Consider the following 17,948-nt stretch of genomic DNA (forward strand, 5'->3'; position numbering starts at 1 on the left):
GAGAGAGAGAGAGATTTGTACACACACATACGTTTGATTGTTCAGGGGTGGGGTTGTACTTCTGGATAGGGTTTTTTAAAATAAACAACTTATTTCTGTGAAACACTTTAAGATTTGTTTTCATAAGAAACAATATAGACATGGTTTAAATTAATAAAATATGCTTTTAGAATGGCAAGTTGTTAGAATCCCTTCTCCAGCTGCCTTTTAAAGAGGCTGTCACGTGGTTTGATGTCATGACTGCAGCTATGTGGCTCCCTCCACACAAACCAATTTCCAGCATGGATGCATCTGTCCAACACGCAGGACGAGCAACCCTTGGACCAGGGATCCTGCAGGTTCTTGGCTCAGACTCAAAGAGGTCAGCAAATTCAAAGCTCAGAGTGGCTGCTCATCACTAAATTAATGGGGATTCTGGGAATTCTGGTTTTGTGCTCTTTTCTGCTTCCCTGGATTACTTTAATCTGTCAATGCTGAGGCTTCTAGGAGAAACTTTTGACATATTTTAAAGGAATATTTTTAAAGCTATCAAATGTATAATTGAGCTAGAGGTATACGGCTTTATTTTGAAAAATTCACGATTTTCTTCCATATATACCTGCCTAGACCCTCAGATCATCCTCAGATGCTCTTCTTTGGGTGCACTTGCCAAATGAGATCAGGTGGGTAGCTACTAAGGAGAGGAACTTTAAGTGGTGGCAGTTATAAAATGACTCCCCTGAAAGACTCAAGAGATACGTGCACGGTGGTCTTCTGGGCACTGGGTCAAGAGCTTTTTTCTTTTGCCCATTGTTTGAGCTCTTCAGCATAAAAGACAGGACTAGTGGGTTTTCTGGTTTTTGTACTGCCCCTGGCTTTTATCTTGCTTTCTACCTAGTTTTATTCTGTTTTAAATTTATGCATTATATTCTATGTTTTATTATGTTGTTGTATTTTATGAATTTAAGTGTTGTTCTGTGAACTGCCCAGCTGATGGACAGTATAGAAATGCAAAAAATAAATAAACTTTAATATTTTTTATAGCATGGATTGCTACTTTGCCCAATGAGTGCTCCAGGCCATGTACAATTGAAGTAAAAACAGCATTAATAAAATAAAATTCAGGTAAGAAGAGAAATAAGACATTTTCATCAAGGAAAAGAAAAAGCCAGAGAGTGATATGTCATTTACCAAAATAGGAAAACCTGGCTTGTTTGAGCCTGACAAATTTCCTGCACACTTTAATGATCAAAAGTGGGCTGAGGTGAGGGGTAAGGTGCACATCCATCTCTAAGACAGGCCACCATTTGTGCATTTTTTCAACCTGCTACTGAAATTTGCACAGATAAACAGGAAAAAACAGTTGTGGTGTAACCAATTTATTTATTTGTTTAGGATTGGTGGGGTTTTAACGTTTGCAAGCCACCCAGAGAGCCCTCTGGGCTACTGGGGTGGTACATAAACGCAATCAATCAATCAATCAATCATTGACCGACGGACCATGTGGCTTTAGTGTGATTTGCACTATCCACCAATACTGAATAAATTATACTAGTAACATGTGGTTTTGGGGTCCTTATTTGTGACATTTCATTAGCAATTTTTAAAAAATGATCAAATCACAGTCCAGCTTAGAGACAGAGGTCTGTGAGGCAGCTCAAGCTGCACCTGAGTCAGCAGGCATCAGTGCAGGCCTGATGCAGAATCCAGCGGGCTGACGCATGAAGCACAGAAACAGAGCGAGTCAGAAGGGACCTCCTGGGCCTCCTGGTCTGACCCCCAGCTCCAGCCGGCTCCGCTCATGACAGGCCCACCATGTGCATAGATTCCTCATGAGTCTTCTTTTGCTTTATACACTTCAGCAATATCAGTCTAAGATTCTGTATGCTGAGCAGAATCCAAACTGATTTCAGGATGTGTAAAGGAATACTTTGGAAAAATAGTCCTTGGGAAGGCCATTTCTGCCTTCATCTAATAAAGTGACCGTTTCCAAGCATATCTTGTTAATATGTTGGTTTTGGAACTTGATCTTGCAACACTTCTGGCTGAGGAGATGATTCTTGCTGCAAAGTCAGGTAGAGATTTGCAATAATCCTTGAGAAAAGGCATGAAAGAAATCAAAGTTTTGAAGGAGAAGTAAGTATCTGGGAAACAATTGGGCCCCAGATCCCATTCATTGGCTGGTCTGCAGACAATCTTTGTGTAAAGAGCTGCATGAGCAAGGACTTGCATTGTAGTGATGCTATTACACATTTTTCATAAGATACCTGGATCATAAGAATGCATGCACTTCACACCAAAAGTCTACCTCAGGTAGCATTTTGTCCCTAACCAGATGGCCCTGGGAAGTCCACAAGCACAACATAAGTGCCAAAGCACCGTCCTGCTGTTCACCTCCAGCAACTGCTATGAGAGACATCCCAGTACTGAAATTAATACACTGCCACTGTGTTTAATGGCCATTCTACACATGATTATACTGGAACAGTGGCAAACTGAGACACTCAGCCAGAGAAAGAGAATGCTACCTCCAAAGCATATGTTTTCAATGTATGGCAAGAAACATTATGCCACTATGGAGACCTAAAATCTGTGAGACACACACGAGGGATCTCACACAGAGCAGTAAAACATCCCCAGTTGTTTGATGTACAAAAAACACACGCTCCCAAAACAAAGATATGCATGGTGTTTCATTAAACTCTGCCTCTGGTGTGGATGTCAAGCATGAACAAAAATCATAATAAAACAAAATTGATATGTGAATGCAGCAACACAAATCCGGGAAAAAGAGGATTTCATCACTTTAAATCTACCCTTTTTAAGTGGAAACCTGAACAGCAGGAATTAGATGCTGATTGTAAACTTTGCCAATAACAGCCACATGCAAAAAAGCTTAAAAACCACATCAAGAGTAAAAATCACTTGACTGGGTAGTGACACAAAAGTTGCATTGCAAGGGAAGTTAAGGAGAAAGGTTTATGCAGCCTCATTACACTGGTAAGACTTGCTGGTAATATTCTTTACAGCAAAGGATGAAATGTATCTTCCTTTTTAGAAAAGAAGAAAGTATGTAGTTAGGCAAGGTAGTGTTTTTTTAAGGATTATTTTCTATTGTAGATAATGACCATGATGTTCAGGAAGAACATGCTTCCAGGTTTAAGATTTCTGTTCATTCTGCCTTTGAAGCTGGTGTGAAGATGCTTTTTTGGAGAGTGAAAACACATACATGCATTAATGCAGGGAGAAGAATTTTGAGGTCTGAGGCCGATGGAGTGCCGCAAAATTGTCCAGGTTTCCATATTCTCTCTCATTCTCTGTTTGTCTCTCTCTTGTTATTCAAAGCACTTTATTAGCACAGCAGGTACAACCACACCCCCAAGCAGTTCACTTAACACTATTCCTAGCCCACTGCTTGAAAGAAAGGGGGGGAAAAGGAGGAAAAAAACAGAACAAAAAGGACTGATATTAACTAAGGTCAGTAGCAATGATCAGATCCAGCTAATAAGGCACAGGAGAAATTTGAAGAAAAAATAATGGACTCTGCAAATATGTGATGCCCCACTAGAAGCAGTCAGTAGTACATCAAAGATGCCCAGCCAGAGATTGTTGGTTGCCAAAAGCGCAACACCAGCAAGCTTCCATGACTAGCAGATGAGGAATTCAGCTTGACCAGCTGCCTCAAAGCATTATTGCCCTGAAACAACCTCACATCCTCAATGCTGCAAATATCTAAGCCTGGACACATTGTTTGGATTAACACAATGGGGCACACTTCCAGGATGTACTGCGCATCTGGTGGAAATACATTAATTAGCAAACCATCTCTGGACTGTTCGGCACATGGGAAAACCTTTCTTTGGATAAATGGAATGCAGAACACTTGAAATGATGGTTTTCATGCACAGAAGCAACTACCATTTAAATACAGTCAAAGATAGAAACGAAATGGTATGTTTTTAGACATGCAATGGAATTGCCAGTCACGGTAGGGAAGAACGTGTTTCTCAGCAGCTACTGAAAAGAAATAACTAAACCAGTGTCCATCTGCTACACCAGCCCTCTAATCTGGTAGTTTTCAGATGCGTTGGACCACAACTTCCAGAATTCCAAGCCAGTGTTGACCATGCTGGCTGGGAATTATTGGAGTCGCAGTCCAACACCTCTGGCGGGCACCAGATTTGGGAAGGCTGGTCTGCACTAAACAGAACACTTGTATCATTCTAAATAATGATGATAGCAGTATTTCCCTGTTGGAAATAATGTAGGAGTGATGCACATAATCAAGCGATCATTTATGATAGTCTTTTCTGCCTGTAGCAGCTCCATGTGTGTGGCTGTCATAAGCAGATGCTATCACTTTGTAAAAGAACAGCCTTCCTCAGTGTGGGACTCGGAGATACTGCAAGATCAGAGGAAAGAAGAATGAGAGAGAGAAGCATGACCTCACCACATTGATCAAACATAACCATGAAGGGCATTCACAAGAAGCATTTCCAAAGGTGCATTTCTATACCGGAAAATGGCTTTGGACTCACCCTTTCCCTTTCTGGTAGCCGGGGCTTTTCTTCAGCTCCACTTCCTCCATCCCCAGATATCTAGAGGTTTTTATTTTTAAGAAAGAAAGGGAGAGAAAGGCAGAAGGCAAGAAATGGTCCAGGTCAGCAGATGATACATACACAAAGTGACTGCACTCACTTAGTTAAGGTATCTGTTCCAAAAATCAGTTTCCTCGAAAAACACTCAGCAACACAAAAGCTGGGATAGGCCCATACCAGGAGAAATTTGGTCTAGAAATAGGCTAACATGCCGACTTCATATTAATATGTATATTTTGGATGTCAGCAGAAAATAAATCCACACGAGGCACAGACTGTAGCGGGAAGCGACCGCTCGTGCAGGAGCTCCTGCTTTCACATGAGTTCTTGCATCCTTTTAGGTGGGCCTGTGCTACCGATCCCCAGACAGAGACCTCTCAGTGAAGGTAAAAGACAGAAGTTCTCGCTATTCTGTTCTAATGAACTGCCCCTCCCACAGAAACCTGTTCACATCAGACTTTCCTGGCCTCCTGGAGACAAGTAAAGATAGAGGCAGATCAAAAACATGCTGATTTGCCCAGTGGTAGGGAAATATATGCCAGTTGCAGAGGTGGCATAAATAATCTCTTTCCCATTGATTCCTGTGAAAGGAAAATATTCAAAAGGAGGAAGGGAAAGGGGGAGAAAGAGAAGGAGCTCCTCCCGCCCTGATCCTCCGCTGGTGCATTCACGAGGTGAGCATTACAAGTAGGAGCCAAGTCTCTCATTGTATCCTGCCCCTCCCAACTCCTCTACTACAGTAACAAGGAAGAGCTCAGAGGCCTCTGCTTCCATTTGATATCAACCGCCATTCAACTTATCTTCCAGACCCAGATAAACTGTGAGTAATCTTAACTGTAACTAATGAAAACAACCCAGCCTCATAAACCATGGGCTGAATTTGAACTGTTTCTAGTATACATAAGTAAGATTAACCACAGTTCATTTGGGTTAGGAAAACACAGCAAGCTGCAGTTAATTGAAAATGGAAATGAAAACTTGTGGCCACACCAGGGAGAGTGAATGAGTGAGTGCACCCAAGGGAGGGGTTAGACTTGATCTCATAATGCTAAACCACAGCAGCCCCAGGTCTGCGTAAGGCAGCTTCACTGCGGTCCTTTGTTCAAAATGGTAGAGCCACTTACTATATCAGAATCATCCTCTTCTTCTTCGCACTGGACTTCAGCTGCCTGAGGGTCTCCTTTCACTTTCAATTCTGCAATTACACCCTACAAAATAAAAAATGCAAACATCAGTTCTTTAGCTTCCCAAAAGCAGAGAGCACCACTCCCAGTCATGAATAAATACAGCCCCAAGGCCTGCACCCTAATTACTGATTATATACTCCACTTGATTTTATGTCAAGATTCATTTCCAGCATGCTTAACAGTTCATTCATACAACATCTCATTGAAACAAACAGTTCGGTGATATCTGGTTGGTCCACAGGTAACACACCTGCACTGATCAGAACTGTAGCATCCGGCATGAAACCTTTTAAGGCAGGAGGACAAATTCAAGGCAGGCAACAAGAGGAATGTCATGAGCATTGTGCCTAGTTGCAGGGAACCAGGCTTGATGTTCCTCTGACCTCTTCCAAGTCTACAGTTCTACTTTTTGGTGGGAGGGCTTTTCAACAGCCAAGGAACAGGTAACTGGCCGGCTAGGAAGACATGCAGGAGCACTTTTTAAGCAGCATCAGTGCCGCGGAGCAAAGGGTTGGGTGGCTCACGTTGCTTCAGGCACCTATCACAGCGGCATCTGCTAGCTGAAGCTTTCCCATGGGGCACCTTCCCCCTGAGTTAATAACCTGGCAGGCAAGAGAGCTGGGAGATCATCAAAGGACGAGCTGTCCTTTGGAATCTGACAGCAGGAATATTCCTGCTCTAGCCTGCAAACTGTGCTGAGCTAATAGGAATCACAGAGGAAAATCATGGAGTAGGGCATGATCTGATTTCATACCCAAAGTTTTCTGGGCACAACTGCCCTGAAAAGCTGCTCTGGAGAAAGAGCCCCCAGGTTTTTATGCAGCATGGGCATCACGCATGCAGAAGTTGTCTCCCTGCAACTTCCCTACTTACTTGCAGGAAAAGGGCCATGTTTCTATTCGCATGTAGCAATTGTCTCTGTGACTGGGTTCAAATGACACAAGACCCCACTGTGGCTTATAAATCACAGCGGATTAATGGGTAATCTGAACCCGGTATTGCTCCTGGGGTTTATAAGCCACTCTGGTCACCCATGGTTGTTCTGGGGTTTAAGTAACCCAGTGTGGGTTTACATGTTATCTGAACCCAAATGGCACACTAAACCATAGTCAAGCTGAAAATTAAGAGTCCCTTGGCCACAGCAGAAAAGAAACATCGACACTCTGGCCTGTGGCAAACCACAGCTGCCATCAGTTTTCCCCAAGCATCGCTTCCCTTCTCCTGGAGGGGGAGTGCAAGGCAGGTGGCTCAGCTGCCCACCTGACCCTGCGTTCCCAAGGCCTGGTCCAGATGTGGCTTGGGGAGGGCACAGGGCTGGATCCTGCCCACCACGGTCACCACTGTGGGAAGGAGATGTGCTGCTTGCCTTCCTTAAGATCCTGAAGTCAGGCAGAGTGGCTGGACACCCCCAGTGCCTCTCCCGCTTCCCCCCAGTGGCAACAGTGGATCAGAGGCATCCTGCAGAGAGGAGGGAACAGTGTGGGATGTGTCCCTTCCTGCCGCCTGCCCTGTTTGCTCCTCCTTTCCAAGGAGCAGGCGCACAAGGTTGGCAAAACCAGCGCTGGCCCTGCACCACCTCCCCAAACCCCAGCAGGGACCTGGGAAGAGGCGAAGGCACCCCCCCCCCCACATCTTCCCTTCTGTCCGGCTCTGGTGCCACAGCTGAGCAGCAGGAGAAGACAGGGGTCAGTCGGCAGGTTGTCTCACGCTGGGCTTCAGCACAAGGCAGCCCTTCCCTTCTCACCCCTACGCCAGGTCCTCCTTGCAGGGCTGCTTCTGAGGCCGGGAGAGCAAGCCAGCTTGTGGCAATCCTGCTCTCCCAGCAGCAGCAGCAGCAGCAGCAGCAGCAGCAGCAGCAGCAGCAGCAGCAGGAGGAGGAGGAGGAGGAGGAGGAGGAGGAGGAGGAGGGCTGGGTGGGGAAGCGCCAGCTTTCAGCTGCTGTCCTCTCGCTCCCTTCAGTGTTCCTGGCGCATCTCCAGGATACTGCAGGGGGACTAAGGGGTGAAAATGGAAGGGGCCGGGGAGGGACACCACTCCCGCTGTGCCTGATCTTCTGTCAGGCATAAGGGGATTTTATCTGCAGCGCAGGGTTGCCCTGTCATGTGAACCCACCCAATGAAGGGTGTGTGAAACTTTTGCAAAGTTACTTAACTGTGTGAAACCTAAGCCTCATTTCTATAACTGCAGTAGTTGCTATCAGTTTATTAGATGTAATTGTGGATTTGGTGGTTTTACAATTCTGAAACTTTCTATTCTCCTTACAATGTGTTGGTGGCAGGTTAGCCAACAGTACTTTGTGTGCCAACTGCTGCCAGGCCTCCCAAGTGGGAAGTTACAAAATTATGTAGGCCAATTGTGGTTTCTAAATGAAATACCCAATCTTCACCTGCCTCCAAGCCCTCCTTGCTTGTGCAACAGAAAGCTAATGGCTCTAAATCCCTCTTATCTAATCCGGTGTCCTGCAGATAAGTAGGAGCCCCATCGTCCCCAGCGTATTTTATTCATGTGGCCATTCTGGCTAGGGATGATGGAAGTTGTAGCCCAACTGGAGGGCATCAGATTGCTTATTCAATCCACAGCTGCAGGTAATTAGAAATCTGGATACCTAATGGCAGAAGCAGTGCCTTAATTTGAACCTGCATTAAAATCTTCATAGCCTTGGACAAGAACACTGAAGACTGTGGGAGGACAGGATTTAAAGGGCCAGCGATAACCTAGAAATGCTCCTCACACTTGGATCCCCACCGATAAATCGGGCACGAAAGAGCGGCACTGCTTTGCTTGAGCAGACTGAGACAGGATGGAGCGAGTCTTTGGAGATGCATGAACGAGAGAGCCCCTGCCCCATCACTTCCTCCTATAGGCACATTCCCAGTGGCCTTCTGACAGAACGTTCGCATCCATCCTTGCCACAGCTCTGCACCCTCGAGCATCCCTTCCCATACATGTATAAACTCCTTCCAGGTAACAGAAAGCGTTCTGTGTGCCGCAAGATCGTGATCTGGGCAAGTGCCAGACCTTCATGTTCAAGAGCAGAATTGATGTATCTCATCTCCCTTCAAACAAACTACACAATGTATCATCTCTTGAGGCTAGGGCAGGAGAGGGGAAACAGCAGGCAGGCGCCGACAGGACAGAGGCGGCAAGTGGCGACATGACCAAAAGTGGAAGCGCCGACACACCACAGGTCTCAAGGAGCTCCATACTGCTAGCAGAGAGCAGAGAAGAGCAGATTATTACAACTGAAACTGCTCTGCAATTATACTGTGCCCTTTTCCCTCTTGTGACTTACATAGCTCCACTGTATCCTCCCAACAGCCCTGTGAGGTAGGCTGAGCAAAGAGTTTGTGACTGGCCCAAAGCCACCCCATGAGCGAGCAATCTGACCAAGAGGGGGCTAGAACCCAGAACTGCCAGGTTCCCAGTGCAAATCTCTTACCTCCATATCACCCTGGCTCTTATTATGAGACCATCTGTACCCATTTTGTTTAATATTTTATTGTTTTCTTAAAAGAAATAGAATATAGAAAAGAAAAAATAAGAACACCAAGGGATCTTACACAAATATAATTTCATAACCTAGCAAATTCCTGAAAAAAACCAAAAATTTTCTATCTTTCTGTCAATCTATACACATGGTTGACATGTCATGAGCGGAGCCAGCTGGAGCCAGGGGTCCGACTAAATGGCTCGGGAGACCCTTTCTGACTCACTCTGTTTTCAATGTTTCTAATACTTTGTTGATGCTTGCAAAAAAGATAATGATAGTTCTCTAACCCAATAAATTTTCCAATAGCTTTAGGTCAGTTATAAATGATTGCAAAAGATTTGCATTGAAGTATAAAGCATCAATGTTTTTACGAGCTCCATTTTGTTCTGTATTAATTAGACCACATTTAATAAAATGTCTATGTATCATTAAATTATTTGCTCAGTTGTCTGCTTACATAATTAGTTAATTTTGCCATCACTGCCTACTCAGTCAACTTATTTTTCCAGTCTTCAACTGTTGGACATTCTGCTGCTTTCCATTTAGAAGAAATGGTAATTCTTGCTGCAGTTGTCATATATTTCAATAACTGACATATTTGTTGAAAAAGTCTCTGGCATAATATTTAAAAACATATTCTTAGCATTCATAGGAAAGTTAATTTTTAAAGTATTTTTGTATTTCCATATTTATCAGCTTCCAGAATCTTTTAATTTTACAAGTCCACCACACATGGTAGTAAGTCCCACTCACCACTTTGGATTTCCAACTTTTTCCATTATAATTCTTGTCCATATTTTCTATAGCTTTTGGAGCAACGTAGCACCAAAAAAGCATTTTATATCAATTTTCTCGGTGCTTGACCGGCTGTAAATTTAATGTCCTTCTTCTGACCCATTTTATTTTGATATCTCTCAAATCCCAACTCCGCCATGATTTCCCACTGCTCACTGTTCCAATTTTTGTGTTAAGGTCAAAGAGATCATGGAAACTGCTTGCAGATAGAAAAGGAAGCAGTTCACTTGGGATACAATGGCCATTTTAAGGTTGCCTATGAAAATCTCCAGGTTGCATGTGTGAGAATGTTATAAGTCTGCTTGCTTACCCTTTTAGTGTACTATACACCATTTTCTTGCTGTTGCTTTCTCTCCTTAATGCCTCTTTTCAAGAAAACACCCCCCCCCATGTGCTGCTTCTTGAAGTAATTCCAAACAGCCAAGGATGCTATTGTATCATCATGTAGTACATCATTTTCAGCTATGTGATAATGCATGAAACCAAATCAGTACAGGGTCAAAAGTATTGCCTTCACTCTGAAAAGGCTTCCTGATGATGCCAGGCATCCAGATTCTGCTATCTGATGATGTCATAAAGCCAAATAAGAATGAGGGTATTGTTTCCTGAGTGGATTTGCAGACCTTACTAAAAGATTCTCAAAAGGGGTGCATTTCACGGGGGGGGGGGGCAGTTGTGAAATGCACACCAGTTTCAGCTGATTGCATTTTAAATAAATGCCTACACCTACATTCCCAATTCTTTAAAAAGCCTTCTAAATACTACAGTATGTAGATATGTTATTATTCATTGGACTTTACAGTTTCTTCCCAAGGGGCAGACAATGCTCTCTGTTAGTCCATTAATCTTCCTCTTCCCATGAAAGAAAGAAAGCCTTCTGTGTTTATTATGCTGTTTAAATACAGCATCCAGTCTAAACAACACTTCATCCATTAACTGCCATGTTTATACTCCTCAGTATAATCTACACTTCCTCATCATTTATTTATTCTTAACAACTACTGTATACATTTGAAGCACAACAAATTCTTCCTCTAGGAGTCCAAAGAACAGGCCATACCAAACAGGCCAACTTAAAAATAGGGTCAGAAAATGTGATTCCACCCCTCTCCTCTCCCACAAAAAACCCACACATCTTCTTCTGACCTTCTTGCCTGGAAAATAAAGTGGCCACTTGCACACTGCAAAAAAGGGAAACGACAGCGGGAAAGCAGAGGACATACAAGGCTGCCAATTTGCACAGGTGTAAATTTGACACTAACAGCTATAAAGTAAATAGAAATATGTCACACCATAATGGAGAAGACTGACCAGGGGACCAGTCTGCCTGTCAGGTGCGAAATGCTGATGCGCACTACATGGCCTTCTCTCCCCACCAACTGTTCCTTTACTTTTAACCAGATTGGACAGCCAACTAATAGAGGGCACTTTAAACAGAGGCCTTTGTTTGGCAGCTTTCCAGAACAATGAGCTGTCCTCAGTGAAGTAAGAATTCTAGCTCCCCAACCAGTAAGAAGATTTTTCTGCAAGTTCACTACAGACAGACATTATGCTTGGAGTTTCTTCGGTGGCAGCTGAATTGCTGCCAGAGGCCGAGAAGATCACAGTGCAATTGGAGAAATGATTGCCTTAATATTTACCATTCCAGAAATTGCCTTTGTGTGGATCATTATGGGCTGTTGTTGCTGTTGTCATCTAGTATCGTATTACATCTACATTTGCATTCTTTTACAGCACAAGTGCAACATTATTAATTAATTAAATAAGTGCTTTGGAGGAGGTCTGCTACATGTCTTTGCATGGCAGTGGCCAGCCTGAATGGTGTGAATGTCTAACTCAGGGCCAGACTGCCAGATACTCTCCAGATCTTTTCCATTGTTGTTGTTGTTAGTTGCGAAGTCACATCCGACCAACCGAGACCCCATGGACAACATTCCTCCAGGCTTTCCTGTCCTCCACCATCCCCCGGACTCCACCTAAGCTCACACCAACTGCTTCAGTGACTCCATCTAGCCACCTCATCCTCTGCCGTCCCCTTCTTCTTTTGCCAACTTTTCCATAACCACTGCCATAATCCCTGACAGTTGGCCATACCTGTTGGATCACCAGGTTGTCCCCTCTCTTACTGGGTAGCCAGTACTTTTTTTCACACCAAGCATCTTCCATGCCTGAAGAAGCACACGTTTCTGAGTACTTCTACTGTTTCTGGCATGACTACAGCCCAGTGAGAATTAAAAAGTCATTCCACAAGCCCCTGTTGTGGGGCTGAGAATTCTGGTTCGCAAAATGGCCCAGTCCAGATGTAATGACAAACTGAAATATTGCGTTACAACAATGAGCCAGAGGCTCACATGCTACCCATATCCTCTCTCACAAGTGTGAGAAAGAGGTCAAAAACTTCAGTGTTCCCTTTTGAACTAACCACAGATCCTTGCTATGTCCAGGCTATGAAATAAACGCTTGCTTAGTTTAGAACAAACATTTTCTTTCTGGTCTCACTGGCATCCTGCACAAACTAAGAAGTTGTTTCAGGAATATTGATTGCACTGTTCACCAGCCCTGGAGGCTGTAAGAACATAAGAAGAGCCCTGCTGAGTCGGATTGGAGATCCGTCTTGTTCACCATGCTGTTCACTCAGTGGCCCACAAGTAGCACATGGATACAAAAGCATTTCTTATGTTCCCACAAGGACAAAGCTGTTATGGGTAGTCCAGTGCCAGGCCAAGCATGCCTGGAGAGCACATAGCTGGAATGGAGTCCCTAAGATTCAAGAATGGCATCTTTCAAATGTGGCCCCTGCAAATATGGCAGAGGCTGGAGGTGAGGGTGGGAGAAGGGGGGGGGGGAATGGCACATTCTGAGCACTTTTGATTTACACCAGATTCAGAGCATTACAAGTAACATCTTCAGGCAAATTCCTCAAAAGATCCCGCGGCACAACCCCACAGCAAAGTGAATCTTCATCATTTCTGAAAACCTATGTATGAAGACCTGTGCATACTTAAAGGGAGTTTCAACCCAGCTGTTATATTTTCCATGTGGATTCGGTTACATCAATTACTCTAATCCTCTTCTTGACCCAAATTCAAAACAACTTTTATACTTGTTATTATGTGGAATGCTTCCCTGTCTGGAATCCCATTCAGTGCACATGGGTGGAATGGCTGCCATTCAGTAAAAGGTACTCTCTCAGCCTGTTCTGCAGACATTGCAAAATAAAGTTTCTCTCAATTTTGTTCTTCGAATCGAACTGTCTTAAAATTTCAAAACCATACTTGAGGGCATCTGTTACCCTTGTGCTCTTTTCAGAGTCTACACTAATTTGAACTAACTGTTATAGTACTTGTTCGGTCATCTACTACTAGCATTTAACATTTCCTCCTCCTTGTATATATTTTCAGTAGCAGCATCCTAAATGAATGATCTGTGGTACACATCACAGATAAAGATCTGCATTTGTTGCTGAGTGGATTAGGAAATCTTCCCCAAGGAGGTCTGCACTGAAAGGCAACAAAATCAACTATCACAGTTCAAAATCTCTTCTTAACAAGACTTGGGTAGAAATACCCCCATGCTCTGTCTGCAGACATCAGCTCCAGGGAATGCATGCCTCTGTCCACCACCCAGAGATGAAGAATGCAGCAGTGGATTTGATCTCTGTGGGGAGGCCCAGTATAAATCACAGGGGTCAGCAGACTGACAAATTAAGCCAGTGTCTGGAAATGAACTTGCTGATGAAAAATGTTAATTACTTCCACTTAGTTTTTCTCTCTGGACGATACAGTAGAATTATTATTTAGATTCATTTTAAAAGCTTCTCAACAACCGCCCCCAAAAACCCCACCCTTTCTGTACATGAAAAAGAAAACAAGCTACTACTGTCACTTGCAGATAGACATCAATTGATTCCTCAAAGAAAGGAAGGAAGGAAGGACGGACGGACAGACGGACAGACGGACGGACTCAGAATCCTCAGCATAGCTGTACCTAATAAATACACATATCAAAGCAAAACAGGGAGAGGCAAAAAATATTGAAAACCACAGACTCCTAACAAGCTGACCTAGAGAAACACCCAGGAACCCTGTTCTGCAACATGGCTGGCTGGAGACTACTGAGGCTGCCAAGGATGGGAAATGGGATTACCAGGTGTTGGCTGCACACCACACAGATTTCTCTATGCATGAGCTCATGATCATACATGCTGAATTTGGCTTATATCTAAGGCAATACTTGCAAGTTAAGAGCCCTTTAAATAAGTCTCTTTTCTCCCCTCTGGCTAGCCCCTTGTTCATATAAAGTAAAGAATACTCAAATTGAGGGATTATCATCTTGGAATAACTGGTGCTCATGTAAAACGCAGTGGGGAAGCTCAATAGATGAATAACAAAGAGATCTTTGGTTGGGTTGCAGTAATCCATGAATCACAGAAAGAAGTGACTCATTATTCCTGTACCTCTGAATTGTCTTTTCCTTGTCCGGCCTCCCTTCTCAGCAGTGAAAAATGTATCTGTGGATGGCACACTAGAGGATGGGAAAGCCTGAAGAGAAAGTTGGCCATGGGCACTTTCTTGATTTTCTGCATTGCACAAAGCTGAACAACGTATTTCGGTTCCCTCTGCCTTTCTGTTTGTTCACTGTGAAAACATGTCCATTTATGATAATCATTTTACTGGAAATGATACCTTGAGGCAGACCATGCTTACCTGGTATTTATCAGGATCAGCTCCTCCCGCTTGTGCCACAAAAAGCCCAGAACCATCTTCCAGCTCCATTTCATCAGGCGAGCGCTCAAAACGGACCCGCTCATACTCCTCACAGTCCATGTATAAAATGACCTCTTCCTCTTCCACACTGATGGCAAAGCGAGTCCACCGATCAACGAGAGAGGGCACGACGAACGTGGCAGCAGCATAGGAGTTCTGGGAGCCCGGCTCTGTGTAGTAGAAGATGATCTGCTGTTTCCCATCTTTTACCTCGGATAGCTTCACCCCAACGTAGATGATGGACTGGGAGGCATCTGTGATGGCAAACAGCACTCCTGCTTTGTCTCTAGTGGGCTGCACATGGAACAAGAGTGAGAAGTCTCTGTAGAAAGGGCTGGGTAGGTGGTAACGTGCCACTTGTCCCGTGTTGGCGTCCAGTCCAAACACATAGCCAGGGCTGTTGTCTGGGCCGTACACTTTGGTTATCTGTTCCGGTGGAGGATCCCCAATCAGCTCTAAGAGGCCAACTTCTGTGCTGAAATTCTCTGTCAAGAGAAGAAGGTGGGCATTTCAGAAACAAGCGCTACTTTTCTACACAATATTGAATACATTCATACAGAAGAGCCTCCTGCAAGAGCTTCAGCTATTGGGCGGTATAGAAATTAATCTATTAATTAATCAATTAAGAGTCCCATGAGTGAGAAAGGATACAATGCAAACACATAACCAAAGGCAGAAAACTACCGGGGGTTTTAATTTTTCATCATCCATGCAGTACTGAATGCTGCCTTTTTAAAATCATGCACACAGATCCCAATGACTCACATGTATTTATTTTTCAATTAATACTGGCAAAACAAGTTTGTAATATATGTTATAGCACAGATAAGAAAGTATCTTGCTTCTGGTCAATCTAGCCCCAGTCCTTTAGAGGGTTACAGGGTTCCCCACGTGTTCGCACTCTAAGTTATTCAATCATATGAAAAACAGTTACATTGAAAGCAACATCAGCATTAAATGCTGGACTACAGCACTGGTACAAAAGCAAGCCCTTCTCTCCAGAAGTGAACAGATGTAATAAGGCTGTAGTAATACACCCAGCTATGGAGATTCACACAGTGCAATTGTATGCATGCCTACCCAAAATCAGTTTGGATCAGTTGCTGGGTACCAAGGACAGCTTTTAGCCATGTTCTGCTTCCCATGCCAAAGACGATTTGCCAGTTAAGGCTAAATAGCAATACATGCCCTTGAAACATCAGCTAGAATCTAGCTCTGGCCCTGCCACTTTGGCAGCTTCAGAGTCACCTTCCTCATTAGAATTACTACTGGGGGTGGCCAGCTACATCAACCTTTGTTCCAGCTTTATGAATATGTATTACCTGTGAAAAATATGGTACATGCAGACGAAAGCAAAAATGAAAAAGTGAACCGGATTGTCCTATTTTGCCCACTCAGTCGATTGCTGTGTTGGTAACTATCTCAGAAGCATTAATGAGTCTTATGTTACATGCAATCCAGCAAAAGGTCACATTCCATGTAAACTGGACACAACAACATCGTTTTAACACAGGCTTGCCTACCCTGCCTAACCTTTGGAGATGCATTACAGCTAATGCTACACTTACCCTTATGTTTTCAGAGGATGCAATAATATGGATAAATTTGTAATGGACAGCTCTTCAAAATTTGCCAAGGTGCATGTCCTTCCCTCTCCCTCTCCCTCTATGTATATATTCTTGGAACTTAATGTAAGTGGATTTTCCTTACCCTTTTGACAGCTTATGGACTTAACAGGACAAATGCAATGGACTGAGGGCTTACCAGCACTTTCAGTTTTTGAACATGTGTCCTTTAAGCACAATCTATGAATGAAGAAACACATGGTCTGAATCCTATGTTTCTCTGTGAAGTCTATTTCACTGAATAAAAATACAAATGGGCATGCATACATACATGTACATTGTATAGGTATCTTTTGTAATTTATCCATTCAACTCTTACATAAGAAAACTGTAAAATTGCTGTATTTTATTTTTGTGTTTTTGTTTTGATTTGCTGAAACTAATTAAAAGTGAAAAAGTCTATTCAGAAATAAGCCCCACTGAGAGCAAGTGGGCATAAGATATAGGATATAAAAATAATGATATAGGCAAGAAACCCAGCAAACTAGTTTTGACAAATAGCAATGTGCCTTAGTCAAGTACAAATCCCATTAGGTTAAATGGGATATGTTTTAATACGGTACTCTGTGAAGTAGGATGGAAGTCTTTATAGCTTATTTTAGGTGGCAGACAACGGACAGGTTCACACATCATGGTACACCACCTTGTCGATAAGCCATGGTGGGTTGGTTGCTCACTGAACAACCCACGGTGTGCCCAACAATTGGGCTCAGCATGTATTGTTCTCTCTCACCTTCTCCATCAGTCCTCTACTTGGTATCCCAGTTCCCTTCATAGCAGAACCCACCTTGTCTCCCTCTTGCAGCTCTGACTGCCATCCTTTCATATTCACTACCAATTTTGCTGTTCTTTGAGCCTCAAAAAACCAGAGTTGGAGGTCATACTTTTACAGCCCATGAAAATTGCACATACAAAAATTGTCAGTACTCCACAGGTATAGTACTGCCCAGTCAATTTCTCTGTCTGTTTCAGCTGTGAAAGGGAGGACAAGGCAAGACCGTGTACAGACTAATTTGCACGCACTTGTAAGCCGCCAACTGGGTGTAGCAAACGAGGGTGGTAGCGCTGTCACCCACTTTGCAGTGCGATCCTTTTGCTTCTGCTGTTGAACTGACAGTTCCCGATGCCCTCCACCTTTTCATCACTTCCCTGAATCTTATGTTGCTGCAGAAAGGAGGTATTAACTCCCACACACAATTTTTCAGATCACTTACTACTGAAGTTTTTGAGGTTCCCTCAGGAAAAAAAGAGTCATCTTAACTAATGGGTGGTATAGACATTAAATAAATGAATGGATATATATAAATTTCATGGCTGGGAAGTAAATGAAGGAGAAATCTGTCCATGGTGGGGGAGACTTGGTCTTTCATCCCCATTCTAAGCAGCCTGCCAATAAAACTTCTTGCTACTGAGAGTCTAAAGCATTCATTTAACAAAGCACAATGGAACTATTAGAATAGCTGGATGACCACTTTAGTCATGCAACCCTATTACACATTCATATGACT

General features: G+C 43.5%; 1 protein-coding gene across 4 annotated transcripts in view; it reads right to left on the bottom strand.

Moving 5' to 3' along the window:
* Nucleotides 1–17,948, bottom strand: part of COL18A1 (collagen type XVIII alpha 1 chain) — a 199,717-nt gene that overhangs the window by 46,815 nt on the left and 134,954 nt on the right. For all 4 annotated transcript variants that reach the window (XM_044422718.1, XM_044422717.1, XM_044422716.1 and 1 more), the window contains 3 exons: nucleotides 14,756–15,300; nucleotides 5,702–5,785; nucleotides 4,518–4,577 (listed from right to left, as the gene is read on the bottom strand). In XM_044422718.1, coding sequence (XP_044278653.1) covers nucleotides 4,518–4,577; nucleotides 5,702–5,785; nucleotides 14,756–15,300 — 689 coding nt within the window. The remainder of the gene's footprint in view (nucleotides 1–4,517; nucleotides 4,578–5,701; nucleotides 5,786–14,755; nucleotides 15,301–17,948) is intronic.

The sequence above is a fragment of the Varanus komodoensis genome, unplaced genomic scaffold, assembly GCF_004798865.1.
Source record: "Varanus komodoensis strain SLA01 unplaced genomic scaffold, ASM479886v1 scaffold134, whole genome shotgun sequence".
Lineage (NCBI taxonomy): Eukaryota > Metazoa > Chordata > Lepidosauria > Squamata > Varanidae > Varanus > Varanus komodoensis.